We start from the raw sequence: 23353 nt of genomic DNA, 5'->3' as shown, positions 1-23353 counted from the left end.
CCTCCTTGTCATACATCTGTGAACAGTTTAATAAAGAAACATTACAAAATTGATAGGACTCTTGATTTGTTGGTTTGCTTTGGCTGTTTTTCAAAAAAACATTGTAACACCTTCACATCCAAAAACCATACAGTATTATTTGTACTTATTAACTGGAGTATACAAAATATTTGCTTTGTTGCTGAAATATTCCTGTAGCGCTGCAAGCAACTAACATTTCTAACTACTAGATTTGCTAAGATAAAAGAATATCAGGAATCTACTTCTTCAGAAAAAGTCATTCTAACAACTGGAGGCCAAATTCTGCCTTCCTTTACAGTCATGCAATAGCATTTGTTAACTGTTGTGAGGGCAGAATTTAGCTCCAAACCACATTTTTACCTAAATACATTATCTTTTCCTACAGAAAAAACAAGCTATGTCTTATCACTGCTCTTCCCTTCTGAAGGGTAAATACTGATATTTGAAATACCTAAATTGTATTTACAGCTGTACAACACTGATGCCACATACTTGCAAAATATCACTTGTACTCCATAAACATGGGGTAACTTGTACAATAAGCTTAAAAATTTTTCTTAAAATAAAGAAAGAGCAGACAAGCTTAGACATTTTCTTTGTCAAATTCACACACAAAATACATGGTGATATGACATGCAACATCATTCCACCCTCCAGACGCCACCATCTCCACGCAGTCCTCCTCGTCATAAGCATTGTTGGGCTCCCCACTGCGCCATTTGTTGAAGGTCTGCATGGGCGATCGGTCAGAATAGACAAAATTTCCCTCTTTCTCTAGGTCGTTAATCCCAATGAAAACTCTGGTGAGCCCAGCTTGGTTGATGTACGAGGCGATCAGATTGTTGGCAGTCTCATCCTTGGGCATGCTCAGTGTCCCTCCTCTTCCGTGGCAGTAGAGCTGGGCTTCCTTGTATCTTTTCTCTTCCTTCACCAGCAGATATATCTTATTATCCGTCTCACGCACACCAGCAACAGCTGCGGGGGAGGGCAGTGCTGAAAAGTGAGCACTCGCATTTCTATAAACCAAGTTACTGTACACCCCAAAATAGCTTCACAAATCAGATGCGGAATGGTGACGCTCTCTACGAGCAATTACACCAGTAAAATGAGGCAATAAGAAAGGAAAATATTTATATAAAACTAACCTACCATTTTTTATGAATTTTAGTTCTGTTGTCAGCTGGGCCACTTGGATATCCATTTCACCAATAGCCTTCCTCAGCTGGCTGCACTCACAGGGGATGCCTGTGAAATGACACAGATATACCAAAATCAAAAGCTATCTAATTTCAATAATTATCTAAACAATTTTACGAAAAGACCCTGAGTGGCAGCCCTGGAGAGGGCTGCCTTGTAAAGACAGAGACCTAGAGCCTTTGCTATGCCGCACCATTGTATAGTTCTCATAGGTGTCTGGGCCTAGTCAGAACAGCTCGGCTCACTTCCCATGAAGCTTCTGCCCTGCATGACTAGTGCTAACCTAAACACAGACAGATATTCCCTGCAAAAAAATACAGATTTCTTTTTTAACTAAAAACATTTCTCAAAATTTCCCATTTTGAGTGAAAATATTCTCTTCCATCTTCTCCAAAGAGCACTTATTTCAAAGCGCATTGTTCGCCTGTTCCTCACAAGGAACATAACACAGCATATCCAAAAGGCTAATGCTCCAACCATGTAATGCACATAATTACCTGCAAAATGTAGTTCTCTACTTTCAAATTTATAGTACTTCTTCCAATAAAATAAGACAATAGAAAATCATCTATTAACCCAAATTGATATTGGTTTGACAAAGATAATCTGAATGAGAATACTAAAAGGATAATTGTTACAGCTATGAGCTCAAATCTCAAAATGAGGATCAATTACAGTTTCCAGTCCTGTGTGTAATTATTCAAATCTGCATTTGACTACCCAATTACTCAGCTTAGGTGTCTAAGGCAGTCTAAGCACAGGGTACTTATATTGTAAAACTGTGCTTGATGACTAGGTATATGGTACTCTGGCTAAAGAATTAGAATGACAAATTATGTTTTCATGAGAAAACTAATTGGTGTACCTCTAGTGCACCCTGCCAGGAAGTGATGAATTGGGTAAAATCTCACTCTGCCACTTTTGTAAGGCTTACACTTCTTATGCCAGGCTTTCACCTTGTTCTTTGGAAGATCTGTACTCCTGGTAATCTCCTACTCCTGTAACAATAAACCATGGAGGGGCAGGAGCTTCCAATCTGCTCCTTTGTGTTGGCTGGAAGTCAGAGTGCGATATGCAGAGATGTCCCTTTGCACTAGTGATGAACGATACAGACAGTTGCACTTCAGTTCCCACTAATCTTCTGGTGTGATCACACCTCTGAGGGGCTCTGAGACACTGTTTCGACAAATACACAAGTCCAGCAACTACTGCAGCTTCAATAACTTTCAATAATTTGAAAATATTACAGTGCTTATGCAAATATTTAATTTTCATTATTTCCCTCAGTATGTAAACAGACACGTATTTTTGGTGATGATGGATGCATCTCGTAAAATCCTTCATATACACAAGGTGTGTCATGGATTACCTGGATCACCATTAGGACCTGGTGGTCCTATGTCACCATTATCTCCTTTTTCACCTAAAGACATGAAAAAGAATATAAATTTAAGGCAGCTTTTTAGGTCAACAGTTCATTTAGTACTTCTTTTTTTTTTGTCTAGTAACATTCAAATGTGGAAAGTAGAAATATGCCCAAGCAAAAATGAAGATTTTTCTGTCTTAGTCATTCCACAACAAAGGCCAGCCAAAGCTATGAAACTCAACCACAAAGAATATGTACCAGTATCCATTTTTTTGACATTCACGAACTTCATAGACCCAGTAAGTTCAGATGTCACAGAGGGAAAACGGCTGGATATGCTACACTGGTGCTTAAATCTAGATTCATATCTAGATGCTTAAGTAAACATTGGTCCAAATGACTCAGGCAAAGTCACATAGGAAGCCTATGAGGTAAGCAAGATGAGAATTCATCTTCTGGCTCTTGAAAGTCTGCCAAATACAGCACATCTTTCCATCCACGTCTCTTAACTGTCCACACTTGTGTGATGGTGCACGAAGTTCTTTATTTAGCCTTAAACCATGTTTCTCACCATGCTTTAAGGCTAAATATACTGCTCTCAGCAAAAGGTAACTGGCTGAGAGATCTCAGTCATTTGGCTGACTACAGTGTGATAAACTCCCTATTACAGTAAACTCTGAGACTTGTTAACCATTTTTCAAGCCCCTAAACTGTTCTCAAACATAAAACATAAATGATCACAGATTTTTCATCTGAAACACAAATGAAGAAACAGCTGAACTAAGCATACCTTTTGAACCAATAGGGCCAATTTTTCCATGCCGTCCCATGCTGCCTTTCTGTCCTTTGTCCCCCATTTCTCCTACACATAACAGAAAGACGAAAGACACAAGGTAGCAACATAGTTTGATTCCTTCACACTCTAGCATGCTTGCAATATCAGTTTTTACAATGAGCAAAACCACGCCATATCCCAAATATTCATTGAACTCCAGAGGTCCAGCTCAGTCCTTGTGAAGAACTTGCATATAACAACCTAGACAGTGATTTAATCTTTGCAAAGCACTTGACATTAATGAGGCATGAAGGTGTAAATGAAAACGGATCTTGGATGAGAGCCACTGGAAAAGCTTTTGCGAACTTCTCTCAGATGATCATGCCAGATATGTGTTGACTGAGGGGGGACTGCATTCAAACACGGATCAGTGGATTAAAACTATCTTAGAGTTGAGAAGACCTAAAGGATCTAAGCACAACTCCTGGTTTCATCCAATACAGTAGCTCCACTGCAACTGAGGGCTGAATTTGGGCTTAGTGTCTTATTTATACAATATAGGCACTGTGGAAGGAGTCATATCCTCATTCTTTGCTCCTGCATTAGAAGATTACATTAATGAAAGATGTAATGACACATGCAGATGTTCATACAGTCTGACACAAACCAGCAATGTTGAATGTTACTAATATTAAAGACAGTTCCACAGAATACTTCAGAGTGCAGTTGTAGCAAAGGAGCTGCCAAAAAATCATTTTCCTCAGCTGCGTTTTTACAAATAAAAGGCAACTATCCACCTCTTAAAGTCAATTGAAATTGTCAACAAATCTGCATGAACCAGCCACTGCCACATATCTGTGTCCATGAGGCATACACAGAAATCTAATGTAAGACAGCTTGATTCACTTACTTCGTCTGACTTTGACCTCTTTTCTATTAGTTGTACTTTCCTGTGTGATGCAAAGTGAATATTAGAATGGCTTCAGGGGAAACGGATTTTGCACTGGAACAGGCAGTTTCTTTGCCATTACTGTCTTCAAAAACCAAGCTGAAGCACTGTTACTAATAAAATGTGTGCCACAGTCTAAGTATCGATGTCATTGATCTGAGCTCCTCCAGAGCTCAAATAATGAAACAGATAAAACATGCCTGTTACGTCATATGGTTTTTCTGGATGGCATTTCTCAAATTTTATGAAAAGTAATTATCTCAATGGTGTGAATCTGAGAGAACTTTAGCCTGTAATAGCAGAGACTTAATCCAATCGCATGTCTACAGAGCTCATCTATAAGTTTAGGGGATCAGCAGTTGAAATTAATAAGCAATAGTGACCTAATAGAGTAAATACAGCAGGCTTACACATGACTGAACGGTTTGGATTAAACCAAGCCATTTAAGCTTGTCAGATGATACTTTGGTTCTGGCATTGGTTTAGAGAGGATTCCCTGATTTGTTTTAGGTAGACTTTCTGAGACCTATGAAATGAGACCTGTCACTTTGTTACACTCACTATGCAATGAATGTGGCAGAGTTTGGCTGATGCTGCAGTTCCTATGGCCTAAGGAGCCTTAGGAAATAGTACCACATCTCAGTGTACATTGGTGATATCCTTTCCTGGGTGCAACATCTGAGGAAACCAATGTTCTGCCATCAGATTTACGTTTCTTTGTATCGTGATTTCAAAGAGAAATGTGGTCTGGAGGCAGCATGGATGTACAGCTACGTCATATGAGACAGGTTTCCCACTGTACCACACAGTACTAATGGAGAACGTGTATGGAGGGAAGAAAGGGCCAAGAAGCCAACTGCCTTCCGAGGTTCCCATCCTGCAGAAACCCAAGAGTAAGACTGCTTTAGGAAATATTAACACAGTTTTTTTCAATGATTGTTGAAAAGATTGTTTCTTTGCTCAAAGCAACATCTATTATGCACTGTTTGGCTACACAAGAGCAGAAAATCAGAGACAGTTAGGAGGAAAATCTACCGTAGGGATCCAGCAACTGACCTTGTGTAAATCGTTATACCTCAGCTGTGGAACTATGACAACTGAAGATCTGTTGCCCTCTGTTGTTACTGCAACTGGACAGAGTCACATATTTCCTCTATATATTTTTAAAAGCTGGATAATTTTATGACCCATTTCATCATTACCTTTAACTTAAAAGTGTAATCAATAACAAGTTTCAGAATGTAAACTGATCACCACTGAGCTAGATCTCATCTGTATTAGTCCATGAAGCCTCAACCAACTGTCACTTGATGGCATGAGTCAAGAAGAAATCATTTCCTCTGAACTAAGAGAAGTCAAATATGTATGGCTTGCTGGTCTCACAAATTACTGGCATGTCCTACAGTCAATGATTTTCCTTTGTTTCCAACAAGGATCAAATTCAGTCACTACTGGACACAGACTCAATTAGGAAATTTTACCAGAAACCAAAAACATTTTTCTCATATGCTACATATTTCTATTGGAAGAATGGAAGTAATCCACTTAGCCAGCTGAAGATCTGCTTTCTGGAATAAAGGTTCACTTTCAGAGCAGATACATAGCTTGCCTTAAAGATGCAATCCATCGGGCTGTGCAGGATATAAAGGTACTGATGCTACCATTGGTTATTTATCCAATATAAATAGTATATTGAGAGGGTACTTCCTTGAAAAGCTCTAAAGTTTCAGCTTGTAATGAGTTTATCAAGTTGCTCTGAAAGTCACCTTTATTGCTTTGGATATTTATGAATTGGGATTACCATAACAGATTGTCAGATGTTTGAATGCTTTCTTTTTTCAGGCTGCTACACCTGAAATTAAATAAACGCATAGATCTAATGCATAAATAAAATATAATTTATAAAATTACTTCACTTTCTCATAAAGTGTGCCCAGAAAACAAAGTACTTTTCAGTAATAGCCAGTAAAAGCTATGTGATCTGCTCAGAAGTGAAAGTGTGTTATCTCAAACAATGAAGACACACATTAAGTCTCCTGTGCTCATTAAAAGAACTGTTTGGACTTGGTTTTCTCTTCCATGACTAACCCCTGCTTCTACTCCAGGGGCTTATTCTGCTTCTTTTGCAGAATAAATCACAAGGTTTCAAGAGAGACCCATCTGCCTTGAGGGTTTCAAAAGTTCTAATACCTTCTGTAAATTTCTTTTTAGTGGCCCTATGATTGCCAAAAATGCAATCTAAAGAGTCTTAATGAAATCAGGAAGTGAGAGCTGGAAAGAAATGAGGACAATGAAAGAAATTAAGTCTCCATAGACCAAAAGTAGGAAATCTAACAGAAAGTTTGAATGCAGAATATGAAGCAAATCATCTGTCATCTCTCAGATGAAGGTGGTATACACTGGAACCAATTATAGAAGACTTAAAGGATTTTGGAAGGAACTGAAGAGAAGAAAATTCTAAATTATATTTTTGGTGGCTTTTTCAGGCCCACAAACAAGAGAAGAAATAAAATACCAGAGATGAATGGCGGACTGCACAACAAATGAAAAAATAAGGGCTTTGGCTCTGTGCAACACTATAAATGGGGGTCTTCATACAGTATGGCAAATCTCTTCAGACAGGATTAATGGGAACAGACAAGAAGGTATAAAACCACTTTAAAAAAAAAGGTGTCAAAAAGACACATCCAACAGAAACAAATTCTCCATGTCACAGACAAATCAAATTGAGTTGTATCAAAGAGAGCAGTAGTTCACTTCCCAAACTTAAGTATTTGAAGACTAAGCAGATAGAATTTCTTCATGATTTGACATAGCAGACATCATGGACACCTACCTAACAACAAAAGTAGAAGTGTACCAAACCAGACCAAAGGCCTCTTGACTCTAGTGCCATCTTTGACGGCAGTCTGCAGATGATACTTAGAAAAAGAATTTAAGATGTAGACCAAGATTACAATGTCTTTCCCCCAGTGTACCTTCTTGGTCTTGCAGGAGTCAGTATTCCCAATGCAACTATCTAGCCTGACTTGAATGAGAACAGTATTTTTAAAGGATATAAAGATATTATGGCATGGTAGTAATCTACGTTCACGACACTTAACTTTTTTAAACCATTGGTAACTGGAAATCAGAAAATTCTGAATACACCAATAGACTACAGTACTGCTTTATGCTAAATAAACTGTATTATCCACACCACTGAAGGCTGGTGGTTGGCTAGGGAACTGTAGTTACAACAGTTACATCTTATATGAACAAACAGTGGATAATCCCAGGTGGCATTTTATGTAGTTGGGACAAATTAATTTCATCCAGCATTAGCCACTTGAAAGTCAGGTTTTTAGTCTAAGCTATTTATCTAAGCTCCCTTGGTAGGCAATGGAGAAATAAACACCTCTCAGCAGTTATCCATCCCACTCATGTTAGACAGGTATCTTAATGACAAAGTGAAACTTTAAAAGCTTTGCATAACAAACAGGGGAAAAAAAAAAGAGGAAACTATTATCAATCCATACTGACTAGAAATCAGAAAGGATAGAAAATTCGCAAAGGAAACTAAAGATTGTAAGAAAAAAATCCAATCTAGGAAGGCAGCACAAAAGTTTAAAGGCTTTTAAAGTACATACAAAACAAAAGAAATGGAAATAGCATGGTCCATTCCTGAATGGAGGAGTTTATATTCAGATGCACCAAACACAAATAACTGCCCTTCCAAAACACATGTCTTGCCAGAATTACATTAACAGCATAATACCAAGCTTGTTCAGACCAGTGGTCCCTCTGGCCCAAGACTTTGGTTCCCACAGTGGCAGCAGAAGCTGCAACACACTGAGATCATGCAACCCCAGCCACTATCTGCAGTCCACTGCAGATGGAATTGCTGAATCAGTCCCGCAGCAGTTTCAGTTAGTGCCTGCTAGTTCAGGGTATGATGGGATATGGTGATTCTGTAACCTTGATCATATCCTCTTCAGACTACTCTATACAGATGCAAGAGTCTCAACCTGTCCAGCTTCTCCTTCTGAGGCAGCTCCTCCATCTTCTTCACATTTCTGGTGTCCCTCTCTAACCTCTCATGTCCTTCTTGAGACACAGAGGCCAGAACCACACTCATACTTGAAGCAGTGCATGTCAAGCTTTCATACAGAACAAAATCAGCTGCAAAAATGAGCTTCCTGTTTTGTCCCTGGTACCTTTCCTGATGATAGGCAGTGTTTTGTTGGCTTTGGGGCTGCTGCTAATGATTTCAGAGCAGCTCTTGAGTTTTAAGTGACAGTTCTGGGGTTTGGCACTGTGTAAGTACGGATTAAATTGTGCATCCCTAATGTCCCTAGGCAATATATTTATTTACACTGAAGCCCACCTGCAATCTTTTTGTCCTCTCAGTTTAGCACGGATTTTCTCAAAATCCTATTGATTTCAGGTGGAACTGAAAGGCAGTTTTGAACCAGATACTCACTTAGTGAATCCACAACTGTCAATGTCAGGACTTTTATATAGAATCCTGCCTGCAGCCCTCCATAGCGAGCAATAAATTCATGTAAAAGTTGACTCAGAAATGTAAAGGATTGATTGATTACATATTAATGAGCAATCAGTAATACTAAAATATAAATTAAGATATTATTACCTCTCTTTAGAATTTGATTATACAAATGACTGAGCACTCTGGCTCCAATCCAGTCAAATTAATGAGTCTTCTCTCCTACTTAAGAGGCTATGCCTGTACTAGTAAACTAAACGTCTGGGACTGTTCCCTGGCAGTGGGAACCAGGTGGCCAAGAATGGTACACTCCACGGTATTAAATTGTCTTGCTCTTCAAGCCAGGATAATCACTTGCAAGCTGCTCATTGTGTTAACTTCCAAAACGTGCCCAAGAATTGCCTGGGAAAGTGTTAGCTGGCAAAGACCAAAATTATTGTGCTGACATGGCAAACGTAGACACAGTTGAGTTCCAAGCCTAAGAATAGTATGTGACTATGCTTCACAGACCATTATAGTTAAGAATAAACGATGTACAACGTATAAAGGCTGAAATTGAAATACAAAATCCATATTTTCAAATGGTTACAGCTTTAAGAAAATTAAAATGTCTTGAAGAACACATTTTTAATGTGTTGTTCCTTTGATTATGCATTCCAACAGTAAATTCACCCTCTTCTCCTTATTTTGATTGCCATAAGCAGATTCCATGCTACTCTGGGAATATTCACAGTATTGTACTGTTATTGAAGTATCTGTGTGGAATTTGTATACATGAAAGTTACGGCCCCACAGATTGGAACATGAGTCAGTTAAATAATTAAGTTCACTCCCCACATGGAAGCGCGCAGCACAGCACTCAGTGCAAGCGGGGAAAGTTACATCTACTGACTTCACACCCCAAAACTTGCACTGCAGTACACTCTACATTCATCTGAATCAGCCATTGTACCTGATCCAGTGCTGTATGCTTTACATAAGGACAACACAGTTTTATATTCTGCTGACATGCTATGCATCATAATTGACCTATACAATTAATTAAAAGCAATGAGGAAAGTAAGTGGAATTTAACCTTAATCAGTACCCAAAGACATCAGGATGTTTGATGTCACCCTGAAAAATCAGGACACTCAGAACCAGATTTATTTCAGGTAAGCACCAGAAATTTTTAATGTCTATCAGTTTCCGAGCTACCCAAATCTGAAAATATCATGAGGAAAGGATACGATAAAAACATTTGCAGCACTTTCTAATCTTGAGGTGTTCATTTCAGGTCAAATATACCATAAGAAAATCATTTCTTTTATTCACTGATCATTATATACCTAAGGAGTTCAAAGAAATTAAGCACATTTTCTTAGGATGAACCTGCTTGAGAAATGAAACAAAGAAAGGGGAATGAAAAAAAATTACTGTGATTTACTGTGATTCTGATACTGTAAATGAAAACAAAACAGAAAACTCTACAAATGCTGAAGGAGAATTACAGTTTCTCCATCATATAAACCAACACTTACTCAAACAGCAGAAAAATACAATGAAATTCAGCCATTTCCACCAACAGAAGGAGCCAAATATTAGCCCAACAAGACATCAATTATCAGGCTTCAATAGAAATACCGGGGGTCAAACACATTTTAACACGTTGACTGCCGTTTAACAGGCTACTGCACAGAAACAGGGCTGCTGTGGTCATCCATGTGTGCTCTTAGAAAGGGGAAAATGCAAAGTGAAGCAACAATTTTATCCATCTTTCATTACTCGCTAAGCTATGTGTTAAGTACTTGGATCACAGGTCTAAGCTTTACACCAACCGAGATTTTAAAACACTGGCCAGCACTTTAAAGGACATCAGTGGTGTATGCCCATCAAGAGATCAAAAACAGAGCAAAAAAGCAAAGCCAATAGCAGGTCATGAACAGATATTAGATAATCTGTCCAGGAAAAAGGTGATGAACTAGTTATGTCTGAGAACAACATGAACAAATTATCAGCCTCCAAATGATGCTCAGTTCTTATCCATCCCTGAGTAAGATGAACAATCAAATATGAAAGAAACATCAGTGTGCTAGATATTTCAGTGTTAGTGGCTCACATGATTTTTCCTAAGAATTTTGTTCTATTTTATTTTTGCCTCACAGTTCCAGCTTCTGGATAACAAATGGGAAAACCTTTGGACTGCTGGAAGAGAATATACAGTTGAGTCACATTTCATTCAGCTTGAGAGTCTAGAAAAGTACTTATGCTCGAGTTAACTTCAGGCATTACACACTGTCTGTGGAGCTTAACCAGAGACTGAAAGGTCAGGAGACAGAAAGGTTTTTCTAGGTCAAGGCTGGATATCCTTCTGTGCCCTTTCCATACAGGAGAAATTACAAGTGTGAAGTATGTTTGCTTATCCAGTCAACACTGTGACACCCAGAAAACACATTGGGTATAGTACCATGATGAAATCTGGCACCATATAGACCAAATTGTTTTTAAGGTAACAATTTATTTCTCTTTGAAGAAGCATGTGTGGAAAGAAGTTGATAGAGACAAACACCTACAAAATCTATGGCATTAATGAAAAGATTAGTTAATTAGAATTAATTTTAAACAGGAGTCTGTTTGTAGAAATTTCTTACTATGCTAAAATAAAGCTGTTTACCAAATATTCCAAGAAGATACACATGTCAAGTCAAATTTGGATGCACAAAAGAAAGTGGAAAAAACATGTTTCTACAGAAGCAGTAAAAAATTTTGCATGTGTTTAACCTGAAAGCACTGTCTGGAAAAATACCAATATAGTATACATTAATACTAAATTTTCTTTCAACTCTTTTCTGTTTCAAGTATGTTTTCTTTCAGTGAATTTTCACTTCTGTTTCTTCTTTCAGTCTCATCAGAATTTTAGAGGTACGGAAAACTGGAAAATTACCATTATTATTAGAGTTAACCAGGCATTCCTTATGAAAATTATTTTCCAATTACATGCAATTTTGCAGTATAAAATATGTAAATGAAATGTTACATCATGGATTGGCCTGCCTGAAAAAGCATACTTCCACTTCTCAGATGGTCCAAAACATCTTGAATTGGTTTGACAAAACACCAAGCTAGAGAAACATTCCAGACAACGCAATGGGAGAGGCTCTCAGGCTCCCCATGAGAAAGCAGTATGACCAGGTGCCCACCTCAAATATTTGCATAAAAATAATTGCAGCCTGAGAAACAAACTGGAGGAAGAGAGAATCCATTTAATGACAACAATCACTCAGGTATGATTAGACTGACAGAACAACACGAGTGCTGCAGCGGATGGATATTGGCTCATTAGGAAGGACAGGCAGCAAAGGCAAGGCACCTTGAATGCATGAAGCTTTGCTTCCTAACAGGCAACTGCTCTGCTGAAAGCATGTAAGTCAGATTTAGAGGGGATGCCAGCAAGGGGAACATCATGGTAGGCATTCATTACAGACTGTCTTATCAAGAAGTTGGACTGGATGTGAAGAGCTCTTCCACAACTTTAAGAAGGTCCATAATTGGAGACCAGTTACTTCAGCAGCTTCTGGGACAGTAGCACCATAAGAGGCAATCAATCCAGAAAGTACAGCAGGGACAATTATCTAATGCAGGTACCCAGTTTCCAGCTAAAGATGGTAGTCTCCTAGACCTGTTATTCACATACCTTCTGGTTGTGGATATGATCGTCAACAGCAGCTTTGGCTGCAGTGACCATGAGTGCCTCCATGAGACGACAGCTTTCAGGATTCTGAGGGAAGTGAGGAAGGCAAGCAGCAGGATAAAAGCCCTGGACTTCTGGACTTGCTTGTTCTGGGAAATCATAGGCAGGATACTAACGGAGGCCGTTATGAAGTGCAAAGGGGCCCAGAAAAGGCCTCTCAGTCTTAAGGAACAATTTCCTTAAAGCATAAGAACTATCCATTTTAATGTGCAGGAAAACGAGCAGATATGGCGGAAGGCCAGCTTAGCTGAACAGGGAACTGTCGACCAAGACCAAATGCAGAAGGAAGCATGCAGGAGGTGGATATCGCAGCAGGCTACCAAAGGGTAATAAAGAAGTATTCCCCAGGCATGCAGGGATGAAGTGAGGAAGGCCAAAATTCATCTGGAGTTGAACTTGGCTAGGTATATGAAGGACAATATGAAAGACAGTACAGGTAATGCAGCAGTAAAAAAGAGATCAAGGATAACATGGGCACTCTTCTCAGGAGGAAGGCAACCTAGTGACACAGGGAAGGCTAAGGTAATTAGTGCTTTCTTTGCCTTGATCTCTACTGGCAAGGTCTGGTCTCTGACCTCCCAGTTCTTCAGCAAAGATTTGGGGATGTCATGCTATTCATGGTAGAGGACAACTGAGTCAGGGGCTACTTCACCTGGATGTACACAGGTCCATGTCACTGGCCAGAACGCATTCATGGGTGCTCAGAGGGCTAGCAGATGCTGTTGCAAGGCTGCCAAAATCTAATCAGCAGCTGATAATGAGTGTCATTCCTCAGGAACCAGTCCTTCATCAGTGACAAGGAGGAAGAAGTTGAAGGATCCTCTGTGAGTCTGAAAGAAACCCCATGCTGGCAGGAGTGGTTGGTGCAGTGGAGGGCAGCACTGCCAGTCAGGAGGAGCTCAACAAGCTCCTGTGTTGACAGGAATATCACAAGTTCAGGTAGATGCTAAGTTACTCACCTGCGATGCACTGATGAAGGCTGGGCAATGGCTGGCTAAAAAAATCCTTTGCATAAAAGGACCCAGAGACTTCTGGGCCTTCATACAAGAGAATCAAACTGGAGTCCAGCTGAGGAAGATGGTTTGATTTAGCTTGGAGTAAAGAAAGGTAAGGGGGGACCTAATTACAGTCTTCTACTACCTACAAGTGGTTTGCAGAGAAGATACAGCCTTCTTTTCTCACAGACACACAGCAAAAGGACAAGAGGCAACAACCACAAGTTACAACAAGGAAAATGTCAGTTGGCCCTATGGAAAAGGTCTTTCATGACTGCACTGATGACCGATCAAAAAGGATGTAGAATCTCCATCCTTGGAGATTTTCAAAAGTCTACTGGACAAGACTCTGAGCAACCTAATCTAAATTTCAAGTCTGCCCTGTTTTAAGCAGGGGATTGGACTAGATGAGCTCTTTATGACCTTTTAACCTAAATTATTCTGCAGTACTTTAACTGCTTGTCATGCTGCATTACCTTGCAAGAGTTGAAATTTTAGTTTCCAATATTTTTTATAAGAGCCGTCCTTGAAGGGTACATCTCCATAAGGGAAATACACTGACTGAACACACACACCCCTCATGGGAGTTATAAATTTTTCAATGCATTGTAGGGGGAAGAGCTTTAGCTATGGATTTTGGTCCCAGGGAAAACTGCAGGTACCAGACTCCTGTAATTGCCCAAAAGAACTACAGAACGGATCGTGTATCATCATAAGGAAGTATAAATTACCACCGTGATGGCTTTGAAAGGAAGCTTGTAAATTCAGTTCAGTATAAACTAACTAACTCCATCATTCTGATGACAGGAATGTCAAATGTTTAATTTCAATATTGAAATAAAAGGGTTTGAGTACTCCTAATGTGAATTTTTCAGAATGTGCATCTCCTGGAAATCTTATGAAGGTCAAATTTCCTCCTTGCTTCAGGAGAAAAACAAATGTGAAAAGACAGAATTTTACTGCAAGACAGAAATGTCATGTTTCTCTCAGCTGTATAACTGAATGCTATTGAGCACCATTTCTCTCAAGAGCTCCAAATATTTTTGAACTATGATGCAAACAGCATCACACCCATCTTCCCATAAATACTACTGAACTGTGATCCAAAAAACGTGGAATCACTCACGGCCATCTCTGCCTATTATGGCTTACTGCCTTCCCTCAATGGTTTTAATTAAGGTATTGTGAGTGTTCACATTTACAAACAAAAGGAAACAAAATCGAGCCTCATGATTTTTTCCCTCTGATCTAATATGAAGTTTTCATTTGCAGAAGGCAAATTATGGAGATATTATGATGCCTTTTTTCACAGAGATCTTTCTAAAAAAGTCAAAAAGGTTTTTTTCCAAAATGAATCTTTTTGATCAGAAAGCAATAGTTAGTCTATAAATGAGTATACGGTTGTACCGGTTTTGGCTGGGATAGAGTTCATTTTCTTCATAGTAGCTGGCATGGGACTATGTTCTGGATTTGTGCTGAAAACCGTGCTGATAACACAGGGGTGTTTTAGTTATTGCTGAGCAGCGCTTACACAAAGCCAAGACCTTTTCTGCTCCTCACACCACCCCACCAGCGAGGAGGCCGGGGGTGCACAAGAAGCTGGGAGGGGGCACAGGTGGGACAGCTGACCCCAACGGACCAAAGAGATATTCCATGCCATGTGACATCATGCTCAGCAATAAAAGCTGGGGGAAGAAGGAGGAAGGGGTCGTTTAGAGTGATGGCATTTGTCTTCCCAAGTCACTGTTATGCGTGATGGAGCCCTGCTGTCCTGACGATGGCTGAACACCTGCCTGCCGACGGGAAACGGTGAATGAATTCCTTGGTTTGCTTTGCTTGCACGCATGGCTTTTGCTTTACCGATTAAACTGTCTTTATTTCAACCCACAAATTTTTGCACTTTCACCCTTCCAATCCTCTCCCCCATCCCACTGCAGGGAGTGAGCGAGCGGCTGGGTGGGGCTGAGCTGCCTATGGGGTAAAAACACAACGACAGTACATGAAAATGCCCAAGGATGATTTAGTCACCCAGCAAATGGAGAGAGGATCCCCATCATCATCGCCTCACACAAAAAGGCAGCATTTGGTGAGGAATGACTTTGTTAACGAAGTTGTTTTGAAAGTTACCTTTTTCTCCTGGAGGCCCAACTCTGCCTGGGCGACCTGGAGCACCTTTCTCCCCCTTTTCTCCAGCCTCCCCTATTGATACAAAAGGAAACAAAAAGAAGAATCGTATTAAACCAGGACTATTTTCTGTTGGTGACACAGACAAGAGTGCCATTCTCCCCAGTGAAAATAAAAACCTACTATAACAAGTGAGGAAAAAAATAAAAGCAGATGCAATGTGACTTAACAGCTTTACTTGATGTGTAGAGAACAGAGTTGCCTGCAGTTGGCCTAGACACTGACAAAACCAAAGTCAATACATTACTGAAGTCTCATACAATGGGTCTAGTTTTGTGGATTTTACCCATATCAACCACCTCCAAAAAGCCTAACAAGACAATTCACTTACGTAGAAGCTTCAGAATTAGGCCCCAATTTAGCACACAAACATCCGGGTCTGTGTTCACCAAACACTTCCTGAGCATCTATTACGGACATGCTTAAGTCTCAAGTGAAAATGGCTTAACTATAACCTCAAACTAAAAAAAAAAAAAAGTTTATGCCATTCACAGAGGCCTATAGGAAGGCATTGCTATATCCATCATTTTAAAAATCATTTTTAAGCATGGAAGAGTAACTCCTAATCCATATTTTCAGTTATATACTGCACCTTTTAATCTCTGTGGTACGAACCACTGCGCATTGCACTTACATGTACATGCCTTATGGTACATTATTATATTCAGCATATTTAAACATCAGTTTCTGTAAATGTGTGCCTCTTTGATGCCTTTCATTGGAAATTTGCATGAAGGAGAAGAAAGTACTATGGCTTCCTTAGATAAGAAAATGCCAGGATGTAGAAGCCAGACCTGGCAAAGCACACCTGATGCCCCAACACTGTATTTCTAAGGAGGGGAGTAAGCATCAGATGCTCTCCAGGAAGCTGAAGGGAGCACCATAGCAGGAAAGTCAGCAGTTATCATGCACCCCTCAAGCTCTGGTCTCTGGTATAGGTCGCGGCTGTGGTTCAGAGGGACCGTAGAGATCACATGTAAAAACAAGCTACAACACGGCACATTTCAAATATGCAGCCTCCAGCTCGCTCTCCTTATTGTAGACATAGAATCATAGAATGCATTGAGTTGGAAGGGACCTCTGAAGGTCATCTAGTACAATCCCCCTACAAGAAGCAGGGACATCTCTAACCAGGTCAGGCTGCTCAGAGCCCCATCAAGCCTGATCTTGAAAGTCTCCAGGGATGGGGCTTCCACTACCTCTCTGGGCAACCTGTTCCAGTGATCCACCACCACCATATTAAAGAACTTTCTCCTAATGTCCAACTTAAATCTACCCTTTTCTAGCTTAAACCCATTACCCCTTGTCCTGTCACTACAATCCCTTGTGAACAGTTCTTCCCCTGCCTTCTTACAGGCCCCTTTCAGGTATTGGAAGGGTACTATAAGGTCCCCCCATAGCCTTCTCTTCTCCAGACTGAACAACCCCAACTCTCTCAGCCTGTCTTCATAGGAGAGGTGCTCCAGCCCTCTGATCATTTTCGTGGTCCTCCTCTGGACATGCTCCAACAGGTCCACGTCCTTCTTGAGCTGGGGGCTCCAGAGCTGGATGCAGTACTCCAGGTGAGGTCTCACCAGGGCAGAGTAGAGGGGCAGAATCACCTCTCTCGACCTGCTGGCGACACTCCTTTTGATGCAGCCCAGGATGCGATTGGCTTTCTGGGCTGCAACGGCACACTAGTGGCTCACGTCCAGCTTTTCATCCACCAGTACCTCCAAGTCTTCTTCCACAAGGCTGCTCTCTAGCATGTCTTCTCCCAGCCTGTATGGATAGTGGCAGTTGTTCTAGCCCAGGTGCAGGACCCTGCACTTGGCCTTGTTGAACCTCATGAGGTTCACCTGAGCCTACCTCTCCAGTTTGTCCTCAGCCCTTCATCTGTTATATTTTCCTTCTTCAGGCTGCCAGCAGCCTCCTGACTATCTTCTCTGGCTTCAGACACGCAAAAATAGGCCATTCTCTGACCTTAATGAGGACAAACTTCACATAATCCCCAGTGAATAATATTGTTAGTATGAAACAGGCTATTATTTGGCACATTTGGGAATGTCACTTTTTTTATTATCAGGTAACCAATAGGCTTTGTATGATTGCCTTTTCCCCCTCAGGGCTGGTTATGAGTTCTTTGCTTCCCAAAGATAAATCCTGACAATGACTTTTCCCTGCTCTCTGGAGGCTGAGAGCAGGCTATTACAGCCTATTGCTTTACACGTTCTTCAGAGTGAAAGCTGTGCATTAGGGATCAATAAAATAGATCACTCTTGCTTCAGGCCATTACACCTGCCTGCCTTTATTCCTGTAATAAGATGACACTGCATTCCTTAGTGGGGGTGTTTCAGAAACTTTCCCTGGGAGGAGATTACCCCATTACAGGCCCAGCTACAGACCACTTTGCATTTTTTGTTATCAGCTGTCTTAAGCAGCAAGACCTTGGACAAGAGGGACTGATCAGTGGTCCAGTTCAGCTTTGCCATGTTTAAGTGCCTTTTTTTGCTGTATGTACCCTGAGCAGGCAAAGCCTGTGCAGGTGTCGTGAGCAACAAAACTATTTTCTGTCAAGGAATTTCAATCCATTTAATTTATCACCAATTAACACTAACTTTTGATTCCAGAATTAAGACAAAAACAAAAAAAATGAACTTAGAGAAAGACACTTCTGCACCCCCCTTCTGGTCTCCAGCCCCTATGCCGCACGTTACACCCAGTCCCTTTGGAGTAGGAGGCTGGGATTAGTGCATCATAGTCCCTACCTAGTTGCTCCGGTGTAGCCTCCTCTGCCAGGCACAGTCCCTTTGCAGTCATGCCTCCTGCTCAGTCTCCTCTCCATCCCTTTCCAGATGTCTCTCTGCTCCAGCCCTACTGCATGAAAGACTACCTTCTTCCTCAGCACAATGCAGCTCTTGCACATGCAGCTGAGACAGGGCGAGATGTGCCCAGCAGTGCTCCACAGTGTTGTGATGCCCCACACCCTCAAAAGAAACTAAACCCTGGTACCAAACAGAGCTGCAGCAGGATCACAGGTATCAGGCACAAACTTGACACTACTACAAGCTTCTCCCTTCACCTCTGAGAGAGCTCTTTCATAATTCAGGTGATATATCTTATCACTGCTGTTGATTTGCCTCCTTTTGTGAATTTTTTGGGACAAGACTTGTTTCTGATTATGTTTAAATCCTGCCTACCTTGAGCTGTACCACCTACTGTAATGAAAATAGTACACCAAATATTAACTACATGAGCTATTAAGCATTCCCTGGCTAGTGATAACTTTCTTCCATTACTCATATTCCCTGTGTGAGTAGATGCATCAAGTGTGGGCGTAAAAAAATTGGTTTTCTTTTATTTATGTAGCATCAACTTTTTTATGTTTTGTATACCACTGAGACTATTAAGACAATTCCTGCTTTAGATTCTAGAAGGGGGACAAAACAAGATGGCAAACCGAGAATTTAAGCTTTGAAGGACTGGTCCATGGCGGGGTTTTTTTCCGCACAACCGTAGTAACTTCAATCTAATGGGCCGACAAAAGAAACTGGACTTCAGGAAGAATATGAGCGTGCAACATAGCGAGGCTTCATGATCCATCGCTTCTTCACACAAAACACACTTTTCCCATTATTAATACTGTCGGCTTTCTAAAACACGGATCAGTCTGCTGTCTGGATCCTCAGAGCCATGGTATTTTTTCCTTCTGCATTTCATCTTACTCCTTTATACTGTTGAGGTTAGGAAAAAAAAAAATTTAAAAAAAAAAATCAGTCCCTAAGACCTAAGCTGCTGACCTTAAACTCATTTGTGCCTTTTTCTATTCTTGATGGCTTTACTGGCTTTCTTCATCTTCTATTTCCACCTCCATTCTCATCTCATCCCCCTTCCGATTCTCCCTTTTATTCTGTGGGGTCCTAATTGGCTTTTTGTCACTTTCCTTTTTTTTTTTTTTTTTAGTTTCCAGTCTCTCCACTCAGTCTCATTCTTTGTGCCCTTTCTCTTTTCCCTTTATCTCTTCCTGTTCTTCTAAAATTTCTCCACTATGCTCCCCCACTTTTGGGTACTTTTCCCTGGTATCTTTCTCCTTCACCACCCCATTTGGGCTCCACTTTCTGCACCACCTCTTAGGCTTAACGCTCTCCTCCTATTTTTTCCCTTTCACACATCACATGATCTCCCTCATTTCTTCCACTTCTTCCCTGTACCCATTTTCTTTCCCAAATCCTGACAGGCTCATGCCCAGCAGCGGTGCGGGGCTCTGTTCCTCCAGCACTGCAGATGTTGCTGGCAGCCCAGCAGCGGAAGAGATGGGGCAGATCTAAAACCCGCAGTGAGCAAATCCCACTGCGTGGGAGATGAAATTCAGGCACGCGGCCACATATACGCTCAGTTTAAAGGAAGCCTTGGCCACTGAAATGGGTTGGAGTTGTGCCAGTGGGGGACAGCAGTATCTCATTAGCAATTCTCTGAGCCAGTCCCCCTGACAGTGTAGCTGGAGCATTGATAGCTTTTTAGGGATTTCACATTAACTAAGGCTGTATCAGGCCATTTTGTGCTTCACTGATTCTGTACATCAATCTCTCTCACTTTTGCAAGGCTTACATCCCATGAAGCGGAGTGAAATCATTAACACATGATGGTTTTCAGGCCTCTGTTGTTTCCTGCCTCAGGATTGCCTTCTGACAAAGGGCCAGGGTCCTGCACTGTTTATGTTTTAAAAAGCTCTGCTGCATATAATAATTATAATGGTCCTTACCTAAAAATGGGAAACACAGATGCTAATTTTGACTGATTACACAAACAAGGAAACTAAGGCAAAGAAGTTACAAAACTTGTCAAAACCTGTCAGCTTCTTTGAAATGGAAAAATCATTTCAAGGCTTCAAGTCCCCAGTGCTATGGAGTCTGACCCTTTGACTGACCTTCCATGCAACTTTAGACAACATATATTTAACTCGATTGTTTAGTTCTCTGCGAGTCATATCAACAGCACTATCTTACACCTATTTCACAGCAAATATAACAAACAAATGAAACAACTTTACTCAAGGCTTAACCAAACTTCAGACGACCTGTATATAGTGTTGTTCTTTCTAACCAGAACATCTGCAGAAGATGTAAATATTATTAAGACTTCAAAGGCCACTTATTGAACTAAAAAAAAATACAGGTTTTGTTTCAGTTCAGACATCCAAAGCTGCAACTATAACAATAATAAACAAAACAGGAGAGCTTTTTCGGTCCTGAAGCCAATTGGCCAAGCACAACCCACATCCTTACAGCCCAATTCTCTTGCTTCCAGCACAGGGCAGCCACATTCAAATTGGCCAGTGTATGGAGAGGGCAGTTTGCACCACAACCAAACCTGTGGCCAGGCTGTGCTCGCAATTTAACTGTTGAACAACCACAGGACAGAACTGAGCCTTGCCCTCACCAATCAATTAACCAGCACAGCTAGCGCCTACAGTCTATACTATGGACTACTTTACCCAGTCCTCAGGCAACTGGGTAAAGCCCAGGTTTGTACTGGATAACATTAGCGGCATCCATATTGTTAGGCGAGTCTTGCAATACTACAATGTAAAACTACCAGAAAAAGTGGAAGGTTAGTACTGCAGTTCTTAAACAATACATTTTTTTTCAATTGTTAATGACAAACTAGTGGTTTTCGGGGGGGGGGGGGGGGTCCTTAATTAACAGGTATTTCCCCACGCTCACAGGTGTTACACTTCAGTAGAAATACCTCCATAATGGGAATTACTGGCTAAAAAGGGCTGGGATTTCACACCATAGCAGATGTTGTTGCTTTAGAATGTTAATTGTTCCCAGTTGCTGATTTCCTACCCAAGGTACATTTTTTGCTACGAAAAGATCAATAATTTATTATGCCATCTTTTTTGGGCAGTAGTTTGGCTGCATGTTTTGTAAAAATCTTGCTTTGGTCCACAGAAACTATAGAAATACCCAAAACCTAATTAATTTTTTAGTTTTCTAAAAGGCACTTCAGCATTTAAAAATCAAGGGAAGACAAACATAAGAGTTGAAAATACAAAATACTTCCCATTACACTGCAAAATAGCAATTAAAACCTCTCCAGGTATAAAGTAGGGCCTGATTTTACAGTCTTTGGGTATGTTTACCACTCCCTAGTATAAACACAGAGAAAGCAACCAGGCAATAAGAGTAACAAGTACTACTAATCAGGAGCAAGTCTGGAAACTTTGGCATGCGTTCTCTGAATCGTGTTTAACAGACTTATGGTCATCTTATGGACCTTAAAACCCCATTTTTAAGGAGACTAAAAATGGGCCAAATAAAAGGACAACTGAAAGGTACCTTCTTTGTCTCTATTAGAAACTGTCAGTGGTGCAAATAAGCCTGTTAGAAAGAAAGGATTAGTATTTGAATGATGGAGTAGGCTTCCACATTACCTTTGAGGCCTGGAACAAGAATTTGAACAGAGCAGGACTCCTCTGCAATATGTTGAGGATAACCAGACCTTAGCAGTGACAGGAAGGCAAGGCTAATTAGAGTCACCAAGAAAACCAGATCTCTCTTCATAATGAGCACTTACAGGTCACTGACTCCTAAACAAAAGAATGAATAAACAGTTATAAGAATTCCAAAGACTTTCAACAGTTTCTGAACATATGCAGCATCCTACTACAAACACAATATATTTTTGTGTGCCATAGCCCACACAACATGAGAAGAACATGTGCAGGTCCTCTGAGCAGGTTGTATGTGACATGCTGAAACATATTCATGAAACACGCAGCAGTGCATTCAGCAGTATGTTAGACTGGGTAATATAAAGCTCAGAAGAAATTTATTTAAGAAGTAGGAGAGTAAGCAATGCTAATAATAGGCAATTCTGTGCTGAAAATTTCTCATTGGAGGCAGGGATCTGGAAAGGTCAAAGGAGAAAACACAGTACACCGGCGTTAGTATGAAGTTGCCACTTAGAAAGAGCACATACTGCTCTAAAGAGGCAATTCAGTAGATGGTGAGACCAGCCTAAAGGTCTGAAATTTCACTTCCCATCTACCTGAGCACTGAAATTGTGCCCAGCAAATTGTCTGATACAATAGCCCTCGTGTAACTCACTGAGAGTGGAAGGCAGATAATATTTCACTGTATCATGCAATGAAGTTCCATCAGAGTCTTCAATAAATCCTGAAAAGATTCACCTCTGAAACATACCCTTGTTTAAGCCTACAAGTGAAATGGCTTGCCTGATATTAGGCTGTGAGGAGATCTCCAAGAAAACAACAGTACAGAAATGGAGTTTCTGTGAAAGGACCATCAAAAGCCAATATTTAAGCGGTCCGTAGAAACCTTTGACAAAGGTGTTATTTATGAACTTCTGACATGTTTTTCCAGTCCTTCTTTCACCAAGGCTCTATAGTACACAAACAAGCTGAAAGTCATACCAGGGTTTCAAGAAAAAGTACCTGTAAATCATCTTTTATAGCCACAATACAGATGTGTGCATTTTGCATGTAGAGCAAGAAGACTGGGCTATATCATTCTCCACTCCCTCATTCCCTTCAAAAATAAGCCAAGTAGGACTATGCACAGGTGTGGGGCCTGTGGGTCTGTGTGTCTCAACATGACAGGGGTCTAGGAGGGTGAATCTGTTAATTTGGGGGTGGCCTGAAGGCAT

The 23353-nt window shown here is 40.7% G+C and overlaps 1 protein-coding gene across 5 annotated transcripts; it reads right to left on the bottom strand.

Annotated features, from left to right (window-relative positions):
• Nucleotides 1–604: 604 nt before the first annotated feature.
• On the bottom strand, nt 605–22251 carry COLEC11 (collectin subfamily member 11). Of its 5 annotated transcripts, none has more exons than XM_086461557.1 (6): nt 22119–22251; nt 15647–15718; nt 3375–3446; nt 2588–2641; nt 1171–1266; nt 605–1014 (listed from the first exon to the last, which is right to left on the bottom strand). In XM_086461557.1, the coding sequence occupies exons 1-6, from the start codon at nt 22246–22248 to the stop codon at nt 605–607; spliced, it is 834 nt and encodes a 277-aa protein (XP_086317683.1). In that variant the 5' UTR covers nt 22249–22251. The 5 variants fall into 5 exon arrangements, with proteins under 5 accessions (XP_086317683.1, XP_009949658.1, XP_009949660.1 ...); XM_009951356.2 differs by having other exon boundaries at nt 605–996; nt 22119–22248; XM_009951358.1 differs by lacking the exon at nt 3375–3446 and having other exon boundaries at nt 605–996; nt 22119–22248.
• Nucleotides 22252–23353: the final 1102 nt, after the last annotated feature.

This window comes from Leptosomus discolor, chromosome 2, assembly GCF_034619465.1.
Source record: "Leptosomus discolor isolate bLepDis1 chromosome 2, bLepDis1.hap2, whole genome shotgun sequence".
Classification (NCBI taxonomy): Eukaryota; Metazoa; Chordata; class Aves; order Leptosomiformes; family Leptosomidae; genus Leptosomus; species Leptosomus discolor.
Note: the sequence above shows the minus strand (reverse complement) of the source record. Positions and strands in the feature narration are given on the sequence as shown.